Source organism: Lissotriton vulgaris, chromosome 5 (genome assembly GCF_964263255.1).
Source record: "Lissotriton vulgaris chromosome 5, aLisVul1.2, whole genome shotgun sequence".
NCBI classification, from domain to species: domain Eukaryota; kingdom Metazoa; phylum Chordata; class Amphibia; order Caudata; family Salamandridae; genus Lissotriton; species Lissotriton vulgaris.
In genome coordinates, this window is record NC_141693.1 from 307,912,926 (window position 1) to 307,932,186 (window position 19,261).

The 19,261-nt window shown below is 44.2% G+C and overlaps 1 protein-coding gene across 2 annotated transcripts in view; it reads left to right on the forward strand.

Moving 5' to 3' along the window:
• The window catches only part of PRKCZ (protein kinase C zeta), a 943,345-nt gene that overhangs the window by 756,091 nt on the left and 167,993 nt on the right, over positions 1-19,261 (forward strand). For both annotated transcript variants that reach the window (XM_086921534.1, XM_086921535.1), the window contains 2 exons: positions 4,168-4,220; positions 4,712-4,900. In XM_086921534.1, the coding sequence (XP_086777660.1) occupies positions 4,168-4,220; positions 4,712-4,900 (242 nt within the window). The remainder of the gene's footprint in view (positions 1-4,167; positions 4,221-4,711; positions 4,901-19,261) is intronic.

Here is a 19,261-nt window from a genome sequence, read left to right on the forward strand (position 1 = left end):
TCGACTACAGAGTCTCCGCTACAATTGTGCTGGAATGGCGCTGTGAGGAGAGCATGAATGTGTCGCTTATGTGACACTGAAAGTACTTGTCAGATAAATCTTAGTGAAGTGAAGAAGGCAGAGATCGAAATTCACAGAAGAATACGGGAATGCCTCAAATGGGGTGACGGCAGTTTGGGTAGTTTGATTTGATTTACAGGCTTGTTAGCCAGATCTACTCAGTATTTTTGCAGATTCAAAGTAGACCCTGTTGACATGAGAGCAATGGCAGATATTACTCCACCTCTTCCAAACCTGACTTTTTGGTTCCTGGATCTTGGATGTTTTGCTACTTTGCTATTTCATGATTGCAGTAAGTCTCTTTGAATTATAAGGGGAGCTCCAGTCCAAAAATGCTAACTATTCTATGTGTTGTGGAAGGTGTGGGGTCTGCATCCATAGCTCTGCTCCTATCACTTACACTCTTTTCGGGCTGCACCTAGTGGTGTTTTCTAAAGCCTGAAATCTTCAAGTTAGACACTGTTGTTATTTCAAGGGATTATCTAGTTATTCACAAGAGAGTTGTTCCCAACCTTTCCATTCTACCCTTAATCCTTCTGCCCGCCCCATCTCCAAGTCTAAAGACCACCCGGAAACAAACCTGGTTCTTTCTCTTGATATATATGGAATAGCCATTTAACACAATGTGCACAGTGGATCTAAAACCTGTAATCCTTAGACCCACATTGCTCCTTTTGATTATTTGTGATACATGTCAATTTGTTGAAAGCATCCTCGCATAAATAACCTCATACCAGATGCTTTAAGGACAAAGTGATCCAGAAAACAAACCCAACATTTGACCGTCAGGTCCGTTCAGAGTTCCATATGATTTAAACTGTGACCATATTCCATTTTCTAGGAGTCTAGGAGCCTCCCAGCTGAAATACATAATGGATTCAAAGAGAGCTCTTAGGTATTGTATGTACAGTACTAAGGGTTGTTGTTTATTACCCATGCACAATTGCAAAGGCAAGGCTTTTCTAAACAGTTCTAGCCATTAATATATCCTTGCATTGACTTTTGCCATAACAACCTGTGGACCATTATGATGAAGAATGACAACATTGTCTGTGATGGGAATGAAAGCAACTAGAGGCTCTTTCATTATGGTGCTTAGCCACTCCGTATGGTCTTTGATTGTGTACTGGTTTAATGTTGTAATCACACATCTGTGCAAAATCCACAGCCAGCTGGAGGTTCAAAGTTATGTACCAGTAACTGCAGTTCTTCATTGTTGATATCTTTGTGGTTTCACATAAAAGACACATTATTGGTAGAGCTTAATTATGGCTATTGATGGTCTCTGGAAGCATGGAATATTGTCCCTCCACCTCAGCGGCCGCATAAGAGAAGCGCAAACAATGAAGGTGCGTGGGTTACTGTATTTGTTCCTTTATACATATCCTAAATAAAGCAAGGTTCCCAAGCCCCATAAAGAGAACTGAGTAACGCCTTTGAAACTATGAAAGCTAGTGATGCCGAAGAACTGTGGTTACAGGTAACTAACTAATCTTTTATTTCAGGATGCTTTTAACATCTTCTGGAAAGACAGTATGGTGCAAAAAGACTGCCACGTGTGAATAGCATGTTCACAGTTGTGTGTTCTTGCTGCCATTTTGAGCGAAACTGGCCATACTTTACAGAGAGGAACCTGCTTTTAGGCTGGGGCTGGCCAAGATCTGTTTTCGCAGAGGCCGCCCCCAACGGGGGCTAGAGTTGTCTTTGCCAACCCGGCCTTAATGCTTCCGACCCTTGCTCACCTTATTACATGATCAGCCGTCTCGGGTGCACTGCCGTCCACACCGACCCACCAGCAATGTGAAACCTGCCCTGCCGGCCATCTTCACTCCTGGCTGGATCTCCTGGTCAGATTGTCCTGTACTTGGCGAGGCTGACCCCATAAGTATCGCCGTGCTAGATCGTGGTGTCCTGTGATGCCTGCCGCGATTTCCCCCAGTCACCACCGTTCTGGCTTTAGGTGCTGGTAAATCCAGACACGCAGGCGTGTTTTTTGAGCGGTTGCGACCTCATCCGATTCTTCTATAGAAACTTTGTGCAACTCTCAGCACGCTCCCTGATGCAGAAGACCTCCACACCGAATTGCAGGCCGGATCGTTCTTCCTTGCTGAGTAGCAGCGGCGGCCGATCATCGCCTCATGACGCAGAGCTTCGCCTCAAAAGTCGGAAAAACTGGGACAACACACAAAATTCTTGTTGTGCCGCTGCTGCTCCCCTGCTCCACGAAGATAGGAGCTACCTGGGAGAGTGGTGCTTATATCCCCCCCCCTCGTCTTTCCCGCCTAGCTGGCAGACTCCAGCACCCCCCCCCCCCCACCCCTTCATTGGAGGGTTTGTACCCTGCTTGTCTCCCCATTGGCCGGGGGGGTCGGCACCTTCTTGGCGGCTGTCGCCGGGGGTGGGGGTGGGGGGCATGCAGGGGGCAATGTCAAAGTATATCCATGTATTCCTAATAAAACTTCGCCCCACAAATGACCACTACAAACCCAAATCCATGTTAGCTTGTTCATTCTAAGGAATACAGTGGGGAAATGTAGCATGTATTCTGGAGTGGGCACAGTGTAGGGGTTATCGCAGAGGCCGCCCCCAACGGGGGCTAGATGGCCGGCGCCATAACTGACGCCGAGCCCCGAGGAAAAAAACTAGTTTTGGCGCACTGAAGCGCCCAGAAGTGGGAGGAGCAACTGTGCCGCAACGGCCGCCAGGAAGGCGCCGACCCCCCTGGCAAATGAGGAGACAAGCGGGGTACAAACCCTCCAATGGGGGAGTCTGCCAGCTAGGCGGGTAAGACCTGGGGGGGATATAAGCGCCGCTCCCCCAGGTAGCTCCTATTTTCGTGGAGCGGGGGAGCAGCAGTGGCACAACAAGAATTTTGTCCCACCCACCCACGCCTAAGGAACAGCAATGTCGCAGAGCTGGGAAGCAGGCAAGGCAATGGCAGGGAGCTATGGGGATAATAGTTGGTACGGAGGCACACCGAAGGGCGGTGTGCCGAAATAGGACCACTCACCTTTGGATGCCTCACGGCTGGGTGAGTTGGCCTAAGGGCGGTGTGCCGAAATAGGACCACTCACTTTGGAATGCCTCATGGTTGGGTGAGTTGGCCTACAAAAAGAGGGTAGCAAACGGAGATAGCGCTCGCAGCCCAGCCCCCGCCGGATGGCAGGGCACAAAAGAGTTCAACAAGGTAGCGAGTCGTGGCCTAACTCCAGGGACAGAAGCTACCCCCTGCGGAAAGAGAGCGCAAATCCATCCGTACAAAGAGATGACCCAGAAGGGACAAGAAACAAGACAAGCCTCCAAATGAGCTAACCAACAAACTGTCAGTCCAGTTTGCTAGTTGGTGATGTGCATATGATTTATGACAGATATTACGTATGACAAAATGCATATGATTTATGACGCAAATATGGCAGTTCTACGACGATGATTTATGACCAGGGCATGCAAATAATGCCTAAGTATATCCATGTATTCCTAATAAAACTTCGGCCAACAAATGACCACTACATACACAAATCCATGTTGGCTTGTTCATTCTAAGGAATACAGTGGGGAAATGTAGCATGTACTCTGGAGTGGGCACAGTACGGGGGTTATCAGGGCTGAGCATTTCTTAAACCCAGCGGACAGCACACAATTGTTTTCTAAGCAATATAGGCACGCACACCAGATGTGCAGTTTTAGAGAATTACTCCTCTTGTGTTCCTTAAATATTGGACGTTTTTTAAAGTGTCACTTCTTAACCACCTGGAAAAAGATAATTATAAAATGGCATTATTCTAAAGTGAATTGTTTGTCCGCATTGTTTTAAACACTTTTGTGAAGCTTCCCATCCTCAATCCCACCTCTGACCACGGCTCGCAACCCTCTTAGCTCGCTTGCATGGGTTACCCTGGTGGAGGACATTTTGAAGCACCTTCCTGCATCTTCCTTTCCACCTCTTGATGCAGATACTAAACCCAAATAAAGCAACCTGTACATCTTGCCAGTGAGCAGATGCTCTTTTGAGATACATAATGTGGATAATGTATGTGTACTGAAAGCAGTCATTATTAATATGAGGTTCTAGTAAACACACAACTGTTTGTGTTTTTTTGTTCTTAGTTTCTTATATTTCATCCAGCCGAAAACTTGACAACAACAAAGATGATTCCGAGGTGAGCAAAACATGTCGATTAACGCTTCGTGTTATTTTTTTCACAGTTTAGCAATGTGCTGCAAATAATAGTTAACGTTGGGTCAAATATTGGAAGCGTTGCTGTCATTCATTAATGGGGTAGAGAGTTTTGGTGTGGTTGTGAAGTACATGACACTAGTGGAAAGAGGGAAAGAGTGTTGTTCCAGCGTTCAAAAAAGGTTTCATTTCTGGTGACTCATGTGAAATTGTTCTTATAAATATATGCCTCGATATCAAACCTCCCGCCTTGTATCTTTCCGACTATAATCTTCACTCCTTCCTCATCGTGATCCTTTTGTTTTGGTGCTCAGTGAGGCCTGTGCTCGTTGTGTAGGATGGTATTGGGGGCGGGGGGGAGGAGGAGGCGGCAATAAACTGAAAGAGTGGGACTGGGCCAGTCAAGCCCCAGTTCCCAAGTGCTTTATGTTATGCACTCATTTGATCCAATGTCTCCCTTTACTGAATGTGCAGGACATCAAGCCGGTCATTGAAGGGATGGAGGGAATCAAGATCTCCCAGGGGCTTGGCCTGCATGATTTTGATCTAATCCGAGTCATTGGACGAGGAAGCTATGCCAAAGTTCTTCTAGTACGGTTAAAAAAGAATGATCAGATATATGCTATGAAAGTTGTGAAAAAGGAATTAGTCCATGATGATGAGGTAAGGGTTCTACTACTATACACCTATTAAGATTTTAACGTGTTTACCTCCACTTTTTGTCTGTTTCGGTGCTCTGTTCCTCTGAAGGACTTTAAGCATAAAATGCATATGGCAATAGACCATTTCAACTCTTTGAAAGGTTTGCGTGCAGCTTGTTGTATCTCATTTTTTTTGTTTTTGTTTCCATATCTACGTTACCTTTGATTTCTTTTGTGACATTGTCACTTCATTACAGTGAAAACTGCTTCTGGGTCTGTGTCTTGATTAGTATCCTCAAGAATTAATCAGAAAGCCCCCCAGTGGCCCTGTGTTCGGAGTGACACGTTATCAGAAAGGGAGAACTGTTGGAAAAAATACATGTAAATTAACGTTCCTAACAGTTCTTGTAGCAGAAGAGGTTACCAAAATATATGGGCAGAAAAGAAAGCCTTGCATATAGTGATATCATACGATGATGTACACATTTTTATATTTCTGGTTACATAAAAATATCAGATGCACGAGTGATAACCAGTAGAGTGGAAGAGATGGGGCATATTTATGGATACATTAATGTCACTAGGGTAGGGCGCCAGGATTGGGGGCTAAGGGTGTGCATTGTGACTGTGTATGTCACTAGATGGCCGGTGAGTACATAAGGAGTCATTACATCAGATGTACGATTTCTCATTTCTTTTTAATTGTTACTGAGCAATAAATAAGTAAAGTTCATACAAAATCGAATTCAATTTAATTTTAATAGAGACTCGGCCAATTTTAGGACATGGACTAAAAGATGAAGAGTAAGTCCAGTTTCTCAAACACATAGCCATTTGCGTGGAGTATTGCAGAGCAAGAATCCTGCTGGAAGGTAGAGGTGTACTGGTGGCCAGTGGAGACATGCAGGCTCTTGTGCGGGAGAGGCAGTGTGTAAATTGGCCATTTCTCCGTGTCAGTCTGCATTTTGGATTCTGCGAAAACCTTAATTTTCCATAGATATTACAGGCACCTTCCTTTCCAATATGTCCATCATTTGCATTCACCTCAACTTTATGGGGCAGGGTGGGTGTGACAGTATAAGAAACAGAAGTTCCATCCAGTTTGTGTCTGATAACCTGCCTGTTGAATTAAACATGCTCTTGTGCAGTATGCACATTTCCTGGCCACTTGCCCTCATTCCCTCGGATCCCCACTGTTTATGTTTGCGCATTTATTGGTTTTTGTCCCTCTCAACTGTATTTTACTAGGACTTTGCTGCCCAGGATTGAGTTGGACACATTTTCTGCCTGCTACTTTGTCTCTCGACAGTGCATCATAGGAAATATCTGCAATCACTGTACACAACTTGAAGGAGACTGCTTACCCGTACTGGACACCATTTATATACATGTGAAGGAGTGGTTGAATGACTATCATGTATGGCCTCGTACCCTAACTATTCCGAGGATTGTATATGCGAACACTGTTTTCAACCCTACGCCAACTGCAGCACTCCACTGTATGCCTACTTAAGCTGTATGCAGCAGGGGTATACCCAAGGACATTGCATGCCAGGGTAGGAGCAACAACATTCACCGGCATCCTTTGGCTGTGTACAGCGGAGGGTGGAGCACAAGGCCTGAACTCTGGCTAGGCACTGCGACCCATCCTCACAGGTGTTCAACCTCCACAAAGCATGGCTTAAGATTTTTCACAATGGGGTTGAAACCAAGGGGCTAAATGGCGCACATTGTTGGAGTGGGGTAGGGAGGGTGGGGTGCAGGGCCTGACTACGAATAATGTCATGCGACCCACCTTCCACAATCATCCTGCCTTCATTATTCATGACTTTTGACTACACATCAGGGGTAAACGATAACGCCTCACCTGCAGAAAACCCACTACATGCAGTCAATTTTTATGTATTTTTATACTTCTTGTGACTGTGTGCCAAGTAGTGGGGAAACTTGGTGGGAAGGCACAGCGGGTCCATAAGTCCATGAAGTTCAAACTGGTGGTGGTCTTTTGAGTGGATAGATGGTTGGTACTGTACCACCTTTGACTAGGTGCAGCATTGCCCTTCAGACTGAGAAGCTCGCTCTGATGGTGGTCTACCAGGCTGGGGATAATGAAGGGGAAGAGGTGGACAAGAAAGGAACAAACATTATGTAAATCATGAAAGAATGATTATGAACACATGTAAATATATGGCGAAACATATTGAAAGTATTAATTTGGCTGTGAAACTGTAAACAGTAAATGCACTTGTCTAGAATAAGCTGGAAAGGTATAAGAAAGTAAATACTTGCCAATACATGGCTTGATGGATGGTTGGAAATCCTAAAATTAGGGGGTTGTAAGGCTTTACGCCCCCCTAAATCTCCCCAGATGTGGCAACACGGGGAGCTATGCCGATACACGGCAATATTAAAATCAAGATTTCCAATGTGTCTAATGGAGCGCATAAGGAGATTATGATGTACGTACATGTTCCAAGATGGCGCGACCCCAATAATAACAAAGTCCGTCAACTATGTTTGTGAATGTTTGCATTAATACCCAAGCTAACTCGCACAATGTAACTGACACTGATGAAGGCTTGATGCTGAAACGCGTCTGTTAAACTTTGTGATTAAAATCTTGATGGTGTGAGCACTGAAAACTTTGGTTCCACGAGTGCGGTTCTTTGGAAAAACAAGTTCTGAAGCCGAGCGTTGTGTATATGTATATATATGTATATATATATATATATATATATATATATATATATATATATATTCGGTATGAAAAGCGTCCAAAAACCAGCAGCTGGCTAGACGAAGCAAGACCCATAGATAGTGCAGAATTTATTTATTTAGAGACCCAACACCAGTCCGCCATGACGCGTTTCGGCTTCACCAAGCCTTGATCACATGACACTGACATGGGGGCTGATGACCCATTTTAAAGTGCACAGTGTTAATTTACATAATGGAAATGAAAGAAATACTTTCTAAATTTTGATCGCGTATTGCACAACATACAGACTTGACCCAGTTCAAGTAGTCTAAAACATACATCAGCATAAAATGTTTATAGGCAGATATTAAGTTCTAGAAAGCTTACCCTCAGATTTGCACAATGTTATACAAATAAGTAGGTCTTTGGCGGCAATTACGAATAAAGTTAAAAACACCTACGCTAGTAATCAGTTTTAAAACAATGAATATTCACAATAATTGCCCCGATTGCTAAAATGTGTGCACAGTTCTACCGTATGCTTAGATATCTGCAACAGTAAAATCTAAAATCACATGTTGGTGCCAAAATATTTAAAAAAACGATATAATAAGTATTTGAAAAATGGCAGGGATTCAGCCGAAGTGGGCATAAAGTGCAGTAGATGGGTTAAGTCCATGTGCAAACTTGCAGTTGTAAACAAACACGGAAGGAGCGGTACCGCCCAAGTGGGCAGAAACCACTGTGCAAAATACGCTATAATCATTGTGCAAAATTGCAAACAAAACTCCATTATATAATACAATGAAAGTGCTACCAGTGAATTTAAAATCATAGAACAGATGTTAAATATCATGTATTTACAATCGTGTGGAGGACTTATAGGTGGGGTAGTTCAAGGATGTTTTATACAGATTACTATATAGTAAGATCACAACACTGTTGGTTACTGTCTGAACAATACATTATCAGAAAATTTTACTTAAAACTAACTGATTATAAGTACGTGTAGCAGTCATCACTGGTATTAAGCCCATTCGGTATCTTGGTATCTAGTAAGATGATATGCCTAGTCTCCAATTTCCTTAGCAGAGCCTCCCTGCCACCACCTCTCCTTTGTGGGGGTACAGTGTCTATTGCAAAGTAGATTAAGAGTGAAGCATTTCTAGCATGGACCTTGTCAAAATACCTCGCGACCGGATACGCTGGGTCCGCATTGGTGATAGCTCTCAGGTGTTGTAGGATCCTTTTGTACACCTGCGGTCTGGTACTCCCCACATACCTCAGACCACAGGGACATTCTAGTACATAAACTGCGTATTCCGATCTACAGTTCAACTTCTCTTTAATCTTAAAGGGTGTAGGAAAAAGTGGAGACTGGTATTCCGATCTGCTGACCCCGTTTTTGCAGGCTTTGCAAGTGGAACAGCGCAAGAAGCCCCTACTGGCGGACAACCACGATCCCGTGGTTACTTCAGGGCTACTAGAAACTAGGCTATCCTGCATGGACCTGGCCTTTCTGTAGGTGATATTGGGAGAATTATTGAGCAATTCTCCTATTATTGGATCACTTTTAATCAGAGACCAATGTTGTTTTATGGTTTTATGTATGGCCTGATGTTGAATACTGTAACCAATAATTAAGCGAACCTCATTGTGTGTTGTTTGTTTATGGACCCTGACAGTACTAGTTGTTGGGTCCAACAGAGTCTTTCTGTCATAGCTGTTCGCTCTTTTCATGGCACTGTCAATGCAGGAGTTTATTATAGCCCCTATCCAGGAATCTGACCTTACATGCATTTTGTGCTATCTCACAATCAGTGCTGTTACTACAAATTCTCCTGATGCGGAGCATTTCCCCGTAGGGGATGCTCCTTATCAGGTGCGCTGGGTGATGACTACTGGGATGCAGTAAAGAATTGCCTGCCGTGGGTTTGCGGTAAAGCCTGCTTTCTAACTGACCTTCATTGACAAAGAATTCAACATCTAGGGACACAACAGCGTCCTCACTCATATTGCTTGTAAACTGTAAGTTTAGTGTATTAATGTTGAGTTCCTCTATAAATGATGTTGCCTCCTCAATAGAGCCCTCCCAGATAAAAAAGAGGTAATCGATATATCTCCACCAATTTTTTACCTTGGTGGTCATGGTCAGGTTGTGATCCACCATGAGGACCTGCTCCTCCCAGTAACCCATGTGGAGACATGCGTAACTGGTAGAGAAGCAGGCCCCCATAGCCACTCCCCTAGTTTGCAAGAACAACTGATTTGAGAAAAGGAACACATTATTTTCCAGACAGAGTGCAATCATAGCCAATAACATTTTAGAATGTTCCTGGTAGCAGGGGGGTCTTCTCTTGAGGAAATGTTCAACTGCCCTAATACCATCCCTGTGTACAATGCTGGTATATAGGGACGACACGTCCATTGACACTAACAAGTACCCCTGTTGCCATTTGAAGTTTGCCATATTTTTTAGCAAATCACCCGTATCCAGGACAAAAGATGGCAATGTTTTGACATGTTCCTGCAGGAAGAAGTCTATATACCTGCTCACATTTTCTAATATGCTATTCCGTGCAGATATTATAGGGCGCCCGGGTGGTCGTAGGTGGTCCTTGTGGATTTTCGGAATAAAATATATAACTGGCGTGGTTGGGCAGTCAACTTTTACATATTTATATTCCTCCATGGTCAGCAGGCCCATACTTCTCCAATCAATCAGTTTGGAGTAGATGTCTATATGTGCCTGCTGTACTTCCTTAACACCAATTCTCTTGTAGCAATCACGGTCTGTCAGTTGGCTCAGTGCTGTTTCCATATACTGTTTTCTTTCCCAAAGGACAACATTGCCACCCTTGTCCGATTGGCGTATGATCACATTTTTAGTTGCCTTAAGTTTTTTGATCAGTTTGTAGTACTGCATGTCTTTGTAATTTCTTCTCCTGGTTGCGTTGTACATCTTGATATGCAAACTCTTTAATTCAACAGACACCCTATCGTGGAAACTATCCAAATTGTCTTTCAACAGTAGTGGGCAGAATTTCGATTTAGGCTTAAATGGGGTTGGTTGTAATGCTGGTGCCAGTCCCCAGCCGGGAACTGGTTGCGTTGGCACCCCTTCCTCTTGTTGCAGTTCCATAAGTTCCTGCGTGAGGGTCATCCCCCTGATAGCAGGAGATGCCGTGTTTGACGGTGTCTCATTTTCAATAGGTTTTGATGTGGCATAGTATTTTTTCAGCTTCAATTTGCAAACGTACTTAAACAGGTCTATTTTTGTGCTCGCATAGTCAAAGTCGCAACGGGCACTATAGGACAAACCTAAAGATAGAATAGAGGTTTCTCCAGGAGTAAGTACGGAATCAGACAGATTGACAACTGTTTGTACATCAGTTACTGTTGTGCCTGATTGCGCTGCCACTTCGCACGTGTCCTTCTCTGCCTCCCTCCTGCGTTTCCGCCTCTGGCTGCATTTGCGCCTTTCTGCGCGTTTCCTGTTGCAGATTTGTTTGAGGATGTTCCCTGGGTACCTGATCGGATATATATATATATATATATTATACATATATATCTCACATCCCAAATTGCTCCTTGAAAGGGGCCTCATACTCTAGTAGGGCGGCTTCAATGTGGCAGGCACTGAACTTCCTGCCTTAAATCCACCAAACACACACCTTTCACTTTCGAAGAAAAGCCATTGAAGCCTGATTCAGTGGAGTTAAAGCGCTTTATTAAACCAATTGTAGTCCAACGGTAGCCAGCAAAAATGGTCTGTCTCATCGCGTTTTAACTCTGCTATCGAGCCACAGATTGCATGCAATATTGAATATTTAGCTATGATATGACTGCAATCTATAGAACAGCATTTTGAATTTGCGCACTGAACTGGCCTTGAAAACTGACACTAATGCAATGTTTGTATGGAGGATTTCAAACGCTGCAGGATAATACGGAGTGCCGATTTGAACTCACTGCGCATTGTAATGTAAATGACACTCGGGCTCCGTGAATCATTCAATTAAGGAGTCCTTTAAATACATGGTCGTTTCTGAAAGCACATTTTCCTGTGAGCAAGGTTCAATAGCAGAGTTGAAACGCGTTGGGACCGACAATTTTTCTGGCTACCTAAGGACTATATTTGGTTTAATAAAGTGCTTTAACTCCACGGAATCAGGCTTCAATGGTTTTTCTTCGCAAGAGAAAGGTGTGTGTTTGGTGGATATTTATATAAAGCATCACACAGTGCAAAACATGCATAAAAAATATAATTCATAGCATATGAATAATATATATGTATAAAAATACAATAAAAACTGTGAGATTGTAAAATAGCAACTGGATTTTAAACTGCATAGACCTACATGCATGTACAGCAGCTTTTAAGATGGACCCCATGTGTGCAAAACCGCTTCTCAGTAGTTAATAACAATAAAAAGCTAAAAGCTGGTCTATATTGGTCAGTAATAAAATAGTATATTTTTTTAATGGGGTTAAAAAGTGTCTGGTGTACCTAGTACTCTTCATTTTTCAGCAGTGTTATGTTCTGGAAGCGCTGGGATGCCTATTGGTAACCAGGCGCTATACAAAACTCAGAATAATAATAATAGTATAAAATGTACAAAAAAACATAAATTGAAGCATTGATTGGTGTAATACACCATTGCGGGAACATTTTGTGGCTTCAAAATTATGAACAAAACATAATTGAAAGTAAAGCAGATCTTTCACAGTATCAGATCTCAGACGAAACACCAAAGAGCGTTCCCATCGATTGTGAGCACATCAGATATATTTGTGCATTCAGTTTCAGTCAGGAGGAGGTATCTAATTATATTGGGCAACCCTGCCAAGTTCCTTACCCGCCCAAATTCTTGTTGGTTAACAAATGCATCAGCTACACCTTTCTTATTAACACTAGCACATGATAGATAGATAGATAGATAGATAGATAGATAGATAGATAGATATTACCAAGTGGCGCTAGCCACTGGATAGTTATAGTTCTGTCAGCTGTTCCATAGGAAAAGGGTTTTTGGTTTTGCTGATAATTTTGACCCCGTTTGCCGAATCTCCACGAAACTCTCCAAAAAGGTGCTACTTTTTGACTAGCTTCTGCATGAAATGTTTCAGGGTAATCGGTCAAGCAGGGGCTGATAAAAAAAAAATAGGGGAGTCCCAATACACAAAATTCCCATGCAATTAATAGACTTCTTTATAAAGGGCTACAGCAACAACGGCTGATTAGAATTATACCAAATGTGTCAGGAAGCTAAATCTTGGTCCCCAGATTGTGCTTTTTGTGATTTGGTGTAAATTCGTTCATTAGGGGTTTTTTTTCAGAAATTAAGGGACAAAAAAATATTTGTATATCTGGACGTTTTCGTCCAAGAGAGACTCTCGCGGGAGCGCCAAATTAAAATTAGAGCATTCTGATTGGCCCAGGGAGCCTTAGTTTCCTTGGGCCAATTTGCTCCTGTGGGAGTGAGCACTCTAATTGGCTGCCAGCAACATCAGAAAAATATTCTTGAAAGCCATTACAGGACTCGGGCCTGATTTAGATCTTGGCAGACGGGTTACTCCATTACAACGGTAACATATATCCTGTCCCCCTAAAAAATGGCATCCTGGGGCCGCACGCATTGTGTAATTAAGGAGAGGGGCACGTGGCCCACTCCCTGAGCCGTATTTAACTCCGGGTCCCATTCACTAATATGGGGAGCGGGGCAATGCGGCTCAGGGGGGTCATGCGGCTCTGCTCTCTGAGCGCATGGAAACCCCATCCTCTGGTTCCCGATTCATTATTGTGGAGAGAGGGTCGTTTAGCCCCCTTCCATAAGCTGCCTTCGGCCCTGGGGCACGATTAATCAAATATGGGAAGTGGTGCCTCCTCCCAAGCCATATAGGCCCTGGGACCGAAATGTTCTAAAAGAGAGCAGGGCTGCGTGGCCCCCCTCTACTAGCTTTTAAAAGGCCCTGAAGACACCATCCCCCAAGGCCCCAATTTACATTTTATGGGGAGGGGCCCACGTGTCCCCCCACCCTGGAGACACCATCCCCCAAGGCCCCAATTTACATTTTATGGGGAGGGGCCCACGTGTCCCCCCACCCTCTCCCCCTTGAGCCTTCTATGGCCCCGGAACCCCATCCCCCGGGGTCGGCTGACATGCTGTGTCCCAAGTAGCCCAACCCCTGGGCACATCGATTTCCCTGCCTGCACCGGTGCAGGCAGGGAAACCTGAGTTTGCTCCAGCACGTGGCACGCAGTAGCAACCACAAAGTGTGCTCCCAGAAGTTGGGCACTTTGAAAATGCTCCGGCCGGCTGGTAGCAGACTTTTGATCTGTTTTCCTGACCGCACTGATGATGGCAGGGAATCGGTTCAATCGATTGCTCCCGCCCGGAGGAAGCAGCATATGTAACTGCTCCCTGCGGGCAGGATGCAATGCCAGTTTCCGCAGCATGCAGGCAGTCCACTGCGGTTGCCCGGGCTGCTGGGCTATCCCTCTGGCCCCCAAACTTGTGAATGGTGGGTGCCCTGGGTGGGCCCCAGGGCACCCACCTTGAAACAATGTATTGGACCCCAGGGTAAAGGCCCCTGGGGCCAAAAACAACTCAGGTAGGAAGGGCATGTGCGGCTCCCCTCCCCTCAAAATATACTTTGGACTCAGGGGGGTGGAGCCCACAGGGCTGTAAACAGCTCAGAGGGGCCATGCGGTCCCCTCCTCTTTAAATTAATAAGTAGCCCATGGGGGATGGGGTCCCCAGAGACTAATAAGGCCCCCTCTCTTAAAAACAGAAAATGGCCTGGGAGTTGGGGTCCCCAGGGCCTGATAAGCGTCATAAAGGGAGGGCAATAAGGCTCCATCTTCCGTTTAAAAATAAAACATGGCCCTGGGGGATAGAGGCCCGTGACCTTTTAAGGCTCAGTTAGGGGGTCCACGAGGACACCCTCCCCTTAAGTTACTTTGGCACCTGGAGATAGGTGTCCCCTTGGCCATAAATGGCTCGGGGAGATAGGGCACATGGCCCCCCTGCCCCTTAACTTTATTAAGGCTAATAGGGATGTAATTTGAGATTTCATCAGTGATGTCATAAATGATGTCATAGAACATGTCATTAGTGGTGTAATATGTGAGGTCATAAGCAGGCATGGCGGGCACAAGTTATAGTTAGCTCTGCTAATTATAACTGGTGAATTTCTATTTTTTGTTAGTGCAACACGTTAATGTTGTCACTGGACTATTCACCTAACTATGCTGTTACTTTAACCATTTTTTTTAGGTAATATATATATATATGTATCACTGAAAAAAGAGGCAAAAATGTTATAGGTGCTAAGAACTTAACTTATGTTAAACAAAAAATAAAACGAAATTCAATCAGAAAAACAATGGTTAAAGTGATCATCCAGAATGACAGAGCTCCGAGACTCATTCTGGATCTCTGCCATCTGAAGTTGTTTGTTCTTTCGACAAGACAAGTTCAGGTTTCTGCATGTAAGACAACTTTTTTGTCCCTGAATATGGGAGATTGGTTGACATCCATGTTCCGAATCTTTCCGCCCACATCCTTTACCTGAGATTCACTATATCACAGCACTATCCGTTCACGGTCTTATCATTCAGACTGACAACCGCACAATATGTTTGCAAAAGTCTTTGCAGTTGTGGCAGCTTCAATGTAGTGCATGGGAGTCCATGCGTTTCTGGCAAATGAAAGCAGTCCCCTGTACTGGTTAAGAATAACTTCAGGGCATGGTGACTCTCTCCCGCAGCCTGGTCTTTGTCTCACTCGATCCAGGGGTTTACCTTCAAAAGAGGGGTGCTGGAGATGACCCATATGATGCTTTTTTCCACTATGATGATTGTGGATATTGGGAGATGATTGAGATTTTTGACTTCATCCCAAATTCCAGTTCTGCCTATTTTATGTATTCTTATGTGCCTCATTTGTGCCATATGCTAAGTGGTGGATGAAAGCCCTCCACTGGTGCCAGGGGCAATAATGGCTCAAACATCAAGTGAGGCTCATTGATCAGCTCCTGATCCTCCAGTCAGGTCATCCAGGTCTGCACTGTTGGGATGAACATCTACATCCTTGTGATCATTAGTCCTTTCCGTCCTCTGCAGGCCCATGCTACTGTAGTACCAGACACCCAGTCACTGGGCTGAGGAGCCTATTTGGGTGAGATGCCAGCATGAGGCCTCTGGTTCATGTCCAACAGCGTCTGCACATAAATATGGCTGTGAGCACAACAAGGGGGGATTTTACAGGTGGGGACTCAGTTGGCAGTTTCTATCATTGTAAAGGCGGATACTCTTAAGTCATCTTCCTCAGGGAGAACACAAATGCAACTGCATCCCATGACAGAGGTCATCTAATGCAGATTGGGGTGCCCATACGTTGATTTCTTTGCTGCAGCTTGTTCATGAAATGCCCTCTGTTTTGTTTTATATACTGCCCTCTAAGTATGTTATAATTACTTTATTTGATTTAGTTTGAATTGTAAAAAGAGCGGCATTACCGCTAAAACAGATAAAATTCTTGAGCAAAATACAGATTAATTGATAAATTCTCGTTAACATTTATAATAAAAGACTTTTCTTATTTTTAAAACACAGAGTACAATTGTTGAGTCTAGCTATGAGATGATTGTCTACTCATTTTCACTTTACATGCTTTGCTGATTCAAGCTCTGAATCTCTCTTTTCTAGTTCGTTTGCTGCTAAACTCAAAAACGTTATTGCTTTACATGCCAATTGTACTGTCGAGCCTCCTAAACATTTTATTACGGCGGATCTGCAAGTCCTTATTTGTTCGCTTTTCATTATTGCCCTCTAAGTAGTTTACATTGGTATCCCTTCATGTTCAGCAGGTTGCTCGGCCTGCTGTATGCATTGCCACTCATGTCAGAAGTCCTACTGGTAGGATTGGGCAAGATGATTACGATTGTTCCAGATTGTTCAAGGAGGATCTGGTACGCCAATCTGTTCGCACTCCGCATTTGACCATCTCTTATTCTCCTACACATGGTGGGCCTCGTCTCGCAGAAGGATGGTCTCAGTCTTCACCCTTACCACAAACATTGTGGTTACTTCTGTAGAAAATGTGCAATGCCAATTAGTCATTTTGTCTTCCTGGTGAAGTTGCAGCTTATCTCGGTGGCCAGAAAACGTGTTACAAAGTCCATCTACGAAGGTTGCTGTAACAAATGTGCTCCATTTTGCAAGTCGGAAGCCTTAGATCCTTTCAAATCTCACTTTACTGATGTTCTGAGATTAATGTTGACTATTTATCTACCCTGTCTGCATTCTTATGCCTTTCTGACCAAAGTTCTGCCAAAGATTATTTCAGAGGCTTTCCAGTAGCTGACATTTGTTGGGGACCACGTAATCATCCCTGCATACTTACTATTACTACCTCACCGCTCAGACACAGTGGCAGGTACTTTGCTAGGGCTATGTTGATTAATTGGCACTACTCAGTCCCACCTCACAGAGAGTTATTGCTTCAAGACCTACTCTTAAACTGATGAATCTGTAAGAAATGTATCCATCAGAAGTAAGTTTCTTATCTTTGTTAACATTTCTGGTGGATACATCATCTGTCTGCAGATCCCTGCTCATGGTGCCTCCCTCGCTTGATGAGTTAGTGCCATGCGTAATAAGATCCCATGGAATGGAAACACTTTATCTGCAGTAATTGTCACAGTCATTGATGCTGTCTCGGTTCCCTCATCATGCCTCAGTGGGGTGGGGAAAGTATGATTAACTAACACCATCACACCAGTGGGGTTCTATTTTAGCACCATCTGATCATGTCTAGTTTGCAGCCTTCGCTGAAGCCGCATGGTGCCACAAGGTGGCACTGGAGCTATTGCTGGTAAAATGTTTTCTAGACAAGTCGGACCATGGTGATATTCTTAAGGTGAGGAATTTGTGGGAAGACTAGGTATTTACCAGAAATATCATTACCAAGAGTAAGTCACTTTTGTGTCACTGCTCATAAATCCAGCAAATATTGTTTTAGGGCGTGTCCCGTGATTTCAGATTCAAAAGAAGGCAGCTTTGCAATCCACTGCTGGGATGACTATGCAAAATACATAAAGTTATGGTTTATCCAGGGGGTAGCATTGTGCTGTGTGCATCCTTTCGCTGGCCTTTTTCATGGATCACCGGACACGTGAGATAGGGGATGCTTCAGGCTGTGGTAAACATCTGACCTAAATGCAGCTGCTTAAGACGTTAGGCTGGGTTCCACCAGTAACTGGGTGAACTTGGTTCCCGTGATCACCCCCACCTGTCCCACAAACCCTGGTGACCTCTCCATATCCACAGCACCAATGGCCAACCACCCCTGTTGACAATGTCACTCTTTCATGAGATATGTACATACCCTGGCCATTCAAAACCACCACAGCGTCAAAGGCATGACATTTGTCATTGGGTTCTTTCAACATCACACAGCTTAGGCATCTGCCACTTTCCTACCCCTGCCCACAGCAAGGATGCCTTATGTACAATATTCCATGAGCTCCCAAATCGGAAATTTAATGAAAAACTGATTTTGCAAAATGAGGTTCCTGTCTCCGAAAGACAAATGCAAGTTAAAAGAGCGTTGGTGACAGCTTGCTTGAATTACTGTAATTCCCATTACAAATGTGAGTGCCAGTGCCATTCATCATCTCAAGTGGCACACGATACCTTTACAGGATCAAGGGGCTCCTAAAACTGGGTCCATTTTCAGCTGTCCATGGGGCTCCCAGTTGGTTCTGGGGAGAGGCCGAAACCAATTTGTGGTTGCATGTTTAACTATTTAATCGCGGTCCTGTGGGTCTGCAGAGCACAACCTTTTCTTACGCCGAAAGGCAAAGTCTGCCCTCTGTGGAGCACACACTTTTGGTTGCTGTTCACCCTGTCCTCCTTTCGTTAGTGCTGAAATAGTTGTGGTTTTCATCTAGATCTTTGCTGGTTAAATAATGTTAGCATGGAATAAAAAACAGGGGAAACGTGGGAGTTGTGGATACTGGTGGGTGACAGTTACGGCCAAGCAGAGGACCTACGAAAATCTGTGGCATCATGCTGTGTTTGTATCTAAAAAAATTGAAAACTACTGGAGAGGTTTTGATACTGGCGATGAGAATGTGATCACAACAGTGACTATTTGTTCTTTAGTGGCCGTACCTTAAGGGCAGAGGGCCACCCTTACCCACCTTTTTCCAGACGTAGTCTATCTGTCGCTAAATGCACAGGTTCCTGGGTCTGCAACTCTCACTGATCCCATCCCACTGTGGGACGAGGTAGCCAATGAGATGAGGCGGTAGTCCCAACCTGTGTGTTTTCCCCAACCCCCCAACCTCTTAGGATTCCTACCAGAGACAATGCAGAAGGTAAGTATTATGTTTTTATTTTATGATTCGTGCATGCGTGTGTGGATTGTATAGTCCCTCCACCAATATTCCTTCTGTCTCCAGCTGAACCAGTTATAAATAGCGAAGACTGGAGGGACACATCTAAACTTATTTATGGACAATTTGAGGCAAGTTATTTGTACAGGAGCGAATGCCTGCTTTATGACGTAGTAATTAGGTGCTGAAGGTAGGAAAGTAATAAAACAGTTTTCTACTCTCATACAAGATGAGGATCTAGAGGATGTAGAAGACGATTAATATGTTCAAGTATTATGA